Raw genomic sequence first — 6,000 nt, forward strand, 5'->3', positions numbered from 1 at the left:
GTGCTTTCATTGCTCACTGCTTTTTGATGCGTTCGGTATTCCGTTTGGGGGGTCCCCAAGCGGACTCCCCAAACGGAATATTGAATGCAGATGTTAAAAAGACCTAAGGCAGGGGATTCAGTTGCGACAAAAACAATCAAATACCAACATAAATTGGTTGTTTCTTTGTGCCAGAGATTCAGATCTTTGAACTTGGGCTACAATACACATAGCTGGTCTCTTGCATTATGTATTTAAAGGGATTGTCCAGGACTAAATTAAAAGATTTTCTGTTTTCTTGTTTTCTTTTTTTCCGGAAACAGCCTCATGTCTGTGCATTGATTGTGTCTGGTATTGGAGCTCATCCACATTCCAGTGAATGGAGCTGAACTGCAATACCACACACAACCTGCAGACATAAGTTGGCAATGTTTCTGGAAAAACAGTGGACTCTTTTGACTAGTCCAAAACCCAGTTCAGTTTCACATACTTCTGTCTGGAGGTGCAGTAAATAAAATAACATATCAGTCATTTGCTTATAATTCCTGTAGGCCGGCGGGACGGGCCTGTAACCCAAACTGGTTCCGTTAAAGGGGTTTTTCAGCTTTAGACACTCCATTTTTGTTAGTTGATCATAAGGTATGCTGTGATCTTTATCGATCAGCTGTGATCATCAGGAACTGACAAGTGTACAGTTTCCCTGCAGCGCCACCACTGGTGGAATGAAGTATTGCATAGTTATTAATAAAATCAATAGGCTGTCCATGTCATTCAGGGACGTGCTGGGTCCTCCAGAGCAAGGGACACTCTTTGTAGCCACTTTCTGCTACAAATATGGCCTTTGAAAATGGGTTTTCTAAATCTGACACCCCTTTAACTTCTAAAGCGTAGTGATGTCATCAGTTGTAACAATATAATACCGATTACTTTACTGATATTACTTTGCTTACTATTATTCTTTTCTGTTGTGTTTCTTCCTTTATGGCTTGATATTTTGTGATAGTTGCTGACGTGTTCCTTCAGATTTGATCATTTATTGCATTATTTATCTATACTATATTGTATGTATTATCATCATATACCTCATTTCCTCTATAAAATTGACTGTAGTCTAGATTACGGTAGTCTGTGTACTATATAATAATATAAATAATAAAAAACTATTCCAAAAATATACAAATTCACTAGATAATGACCTATAATGAGGCAATGGATGACATACAATATACATTTGTGCATGCACAGTATTACAATACGACATTACAGATACACACTATGAAAACTTAGGGCATGTAAATCTGTAAATGACGGGTAATATACCCCGAGGTGAAAAGATTTACACTGAATCAGGCTTAATCCACCTTTGGCTTGTCAATTGTGAGAGAACTACAAGTCCCTGCCTGTCCTAGCATCTCAGGACATGATGGAGCTTGTAGTTCCATCACTATTGGCAATCCGAGGGTCCTAGGCCATCATTCCAGGCTTGTGTCTCTAGTACGAGGGGTCAGATATACGTTTATATATTTCATATATATAAATATATATTGCTATAATTTGTTTTTACAGATTTGTATTTACGACTATATTCTCGAGTGCTCGGTCATTAGATTTTCTGTATATGCCACTCAATGTCAAATGATATAAAGGATATTTATAAATAAAGCTCTTGTAAAATATTCCTTTTCATGGATTTATTTCTTACAATTTTATGTTCACATTTTTGCATCCTAGAATATTGAGAGAAAAAAAAGAATACTCTGAAAACAAATATATTTCTAGTAGAGATTTGTGCTATAATTTCTGCCATTATGTGACATAAATGATAGTAAATTTGTTGGGATGCCCCTTACATTAAATCTGCCCACTTCCATGTCACTTTAAAAGGGGCGAAAAGGCAAAGGGTGGCAATTGTCTGCATAAAAATGCTGTCAATCAATTTACAACAAAGAACTAGTCCAAAGACCCAGGTAAGTTTCCCCCAGAAAATATAAAAGTATGTTTAGTGATTTTCCTAATTTTGGGGTCCAGGGAAGAGAGAGAGTAAAATCTTTGGTTCCGTATGAGATACAGATTTCTCTTTCATCTACATCTTCCTCTTGCCAACCTGCTCTGTCTGTGGTTGAAGCAGATGGAATCGGTTTAGGCTAAAGGAATGGGGCGAAGCTTGCTTGGTCTCTACTGCAGACTTATGAGCCAGTGTGGGGTTTGGGTCCCGTAGACCCACCAAGGGGAAAGATTCTGTTCACCCTCCATCTATGCAGGACATATCTACAGTATGTTCACCCAAATAAATAGACCCCTGTCAATAGAGAACACAGACCAGACCCCCAGAATAAATCCTCTATATAGACAGACTGCCAAAAAGTCCTGTTAACTCCTAAGTAAATCTTTACAAACCCTGTTTGAACACCCCAGTGTTTTTTTCCAGACCTCACCCAATAATTCAGCTATTTGCACCACAGTGAATTAATGTATCGTAATCAATGCCTTCAGCCACACCCATGCCCACTTGGCTACGCCCACGTGCAACCATGTCCTTTAGTGGCCCCAACATCCTATCATGCTCCTTGTGGTCCCCATACAGTATAATGCCCTGCTCACTGTGGTCCCCACAGTATAATGGCCAGTTAATATGATCCCCACAATATAATGTCACCCTAAATATAGTCCTCATAGCATACTATAGCATCCTCAACCTTAATAAGACCCCCCACAGTATAATGGCTTCCTGCTTCTTTGTACTCAACACCACTGCATCTGAAGGACGTATATGAGTTGAAGCTGAGACATATCTCCGGCCTGTCGCCTGGTGCAGCACCTGAAATCTGGAACTGTCCTGCTGAGTAAGGGATGGTTGGAAGGTACGAGCATTGGAATTCTGATCAGACCACTTGAGTACAACAAACCCATCACAGCTCCAGACAACATCCCTGAATCATGGCGACAATATATTTCCTAATGTAGTTCTGTAAACAGTGTGTGTGCCAGGGCTAGAATGACGATGCAGCATCCGACATCAGGCGAGATTTCAGCTGTGCCCAGGAAACGTGCCAATTTTTCCAAAATGTCTGTGAGGCTCCTCAAAAAAGTGGACACTTCCTGGAGCCAGGGAAGAGTTGTCAAGTATTCTCGAAAGTCACCTACAACTCAGAATACCCCCTTGGACCATTGGGGCCCATTTTTGTGTCAGAGTCTACAGTCTGATGGGCCTTTCCAACTCTTCATGAAGCAGTCTCAGCCCTTCTCTACACTTTTCCATATTTAGTAGCACTGTAGAGGAGGACAAGGGAGATGAAACAAAATGTATACATCCTGCAGCATATAGAATATATTTTCTCATTTTTTTTAATATCTATGAATTATGTTATTTAACAAACAGGAGTCATGTAAATGTTTTTATTTTTTATTTTTTGTAACTTAAGTGTCCCTTTAAATTTTTGAGCAATCTAAGACATAAGCATGTTCCTTATATACGGCATTCTGGTATGTGTTGGCCATTTGTTATGCTCTCCCGTTTCCTAACTGTCCTTTTCTTATACACGTGTGGTTTTCGTTGGCCTTTTTGTAACAACCGCTCGTAGAATACAACAAGAGACCCCATCGCCAAGCAGAGGATGATGCTGCCCAGGAACAGCGCCATACCGATTAGCAGAAAGTACAGGTATTCATACAGAGTGAAAAAGTCTTGGCAGTGGTCAAAAGAATCCCTCTCAATTTCTATGATCGGATATTGGTTCAAATATTTTGGCACCCCACACAAAGTTCTCTCTTTCTCTGAAAGACATTAAAAAATAAATAAATTACAATAATTTCCATTTTGAAGAAGCGGATTGGTAAAGGTATACAATAGGGAAAGAGCGCCCCACAGTGGCTCAGTGCAGAATGCATTTTGAAAAAAATGTACTGCATGGAAGTGGATAATGGTGGAGCACATCCTATCCTTGTAATGGGGAAAGAAGATAATATCTGTAAGAACATTGTAAGAACATTGTATCAAAACTTTTTGCAGGATCCACAAATCCTTTAAGGATAGGATGTGATGGGGAATATACTTTGGGAGTTCCTCTCAGGTGAACTAGCCAAAGAAAGTGTTGTGAAGGTGACAAAAAGGTCATACATATAGGTAAGGCTGTGTTCATACTGCCATTAGGAGCAGTTGTTGGATGCTCCATCAAAGGGTATATGGTAAGAAGAAGAGCATGGCATGGCATGCAGCGTTATTCTTGCCGTCAAACCAGACACAGCAGAGAATCATGACAGATGACATTTTAAGTCAATGAGGTCAGTCAGGCACTGACAGATCTGGATTATTTTTTTTAGGGAACCCTAATAATTAGAAGACAAAGTCATAGACCATCTAAAATATTTTATAAAAGATAAAAAAAAGACTCCTAAAAGTCTGTAGATCCGGATGCATCACTCACAGAAGGTGGAGCGTAAAGAGGACCTTGCTGTCGAGGTCACTCAAGCTTACAACAGGGCACACAAAAATATTTCTATATACCCCAATGTTGTAACAATGACCCTGGGATCCATGAAAGGGATAAAAAGGTTTTTTTTAAAAAATGTGTGACATATAACATTAACCCTCTTGCCTGCCGATGGGGCTCAACGGAGCTTCCAAAAAGAATCTAACAACTTCCATGAAATTTTTGTATAGGTATCCATTAAAACTAGTCTCAATAAATGTGTCCGTTTATACCCAGATCCCATACCCCAACTCCTCCTTAAAAGGTACCTATTATTTTACAAAACTTCTGAAATAGTGACATCATGTCAGAAGTTTTAACGGGTGGGACCCAGGTTCTAAAACAGAGAGCGAAGAAGAGCCAACCAAAAATTAAGGGGTGCCATCTAACGTGTCAAAAAGTAACCAGTAGACGCTTACCATGAATTTTGTCAGCATTATCTATCATCCAAGACAACAGATACTGAATTTGACAAGTGCAAGCCCAGGGGTTTCCATCCAATCTCAGCTGTGTTAGGACTGGTAGATTATATAAAATGTCTACCCTTAGGCCGATCAGGGCGTTGTTGTGTAGATAAAGTGTGGTAAGATTTCCTAGAGGCTCTAGGACGTTCCGGGGCAGCCTGGCCATCCGGTTGTTCCCCAAATTTAATGTTTTTAGATTAGTCAAAGGCATGAAAACCTCTGGTTTTAGAGTTGTCAACTGGTTGCTACTAAGATCCAAGTAGCTAAGGTTCTGAAGGTTCTTGAAGGCTTGAGGGTCAATGGTGGATATCAAGTTGTTCTGTATCTCCAGACGATGAAGGTACTGGCTCTTATGAAATGATAGCATCTTCAAAGCAGAGATTTTATTGTAGGCGAGGAGCATGGTGTGGATGTCTTCATCCACATCTTCTGGGATGAAGTACAGACCTCGTCCGTAGCAGTCTACAACTCCTGAGGAACAACTGCAAATATCCGGACATCTGGAGTCCTGTAGACGGCCCAAACCCATAAGGGTCATGCAGATGATGACCTCCAGAAAACCCTTCATGTTGAGGATCAACAAAAACACTTTCAAACTTTTGAGATCCTGAATATATCCGTGAATTATCGACCTACAATCTCATGGCTGCATCTTGTTCTTCGCAATCTTCTTAAGTACAATACCGAAAAAGAAACTTCTTCCAAACTTGTGCTAATGTCTTAAGTAAACGGCGGGTCACGTGAGCTGTGCAAATATTAACTGAGATTAATGTAAGGTTATTTGGCTGCTGTGTTTTCTTTCATTGTTCTCCTATTGACAGGGATAGGCGAATTAACTCCACCCAACAGGATAGAGGAGAAAATAAATACTTTTCACCCAGAAAGGGCACAGTGTAGGAGATTAGAGAAGTGGACAGGACGGTATTTACACTGACAAGCAAAACCGCAAACATTTCCTTGTTTACACATAAGATAAAATGTTTTCCTCATTATTAACAATACATACTAATAATAATCTTCCATGTACTTTGCTGATAAGAGGGGAAAGTGGCAAGGAATATACAGTATTTACAGTACATAGTATTACA

The 6,000-nt window shown here is 39.8% G+C and overlaps 1 protein-coding gene across 1 annotated transcript; it reads right to left on the reverse strand.

Annotated features, from left to right (window-relative positions):
• Nucleotides 1-3,441: 3,441 nt before the first annotated feature.
• On the reverse strand, nucleotides 3,442-5,569 carry LRRC26 (leucine rich repeat containing 26). Its single transcript, XM_075258891.1, has 2 exons — nucleotides 4,868-5,569; nucleotides 3,442-3,753 (listed from the first exon to the last, which is right to left on the reverse strand). The coding sequence occupies exons 1-2, from the start codon at nucleotides 5,478-5,480 to the stop codon at nucleotides 3,446-3,448; spliced, it is 921 nt and encodes a 306-aa protein (XP_075114992.1). The 5' UTR covers nucleotides 5,481-5,569; the 3' UTR covers nucleotides 3,442-3,445.
• Nucleotides 5,570-6,000: the final 431 nt, after the last annotated feature.

The sequence above is a fragment of the Leptodactylus fuscus genome, chromosome 11, assembly GCF_031893055.1.
Source record: "Leptodactylus fuscus isolate aLepFus1 chromosome 11, aLepFus1.hap2, whole genome shotgun sequence".
NCBI classification, from domain to species: domain Eukaryota; kingdom Metazoa; phylum Chordata; class Amphibia; order Anura; family Leptodactylidae; genus Leptodactylus; species Leptodactylus fuscus.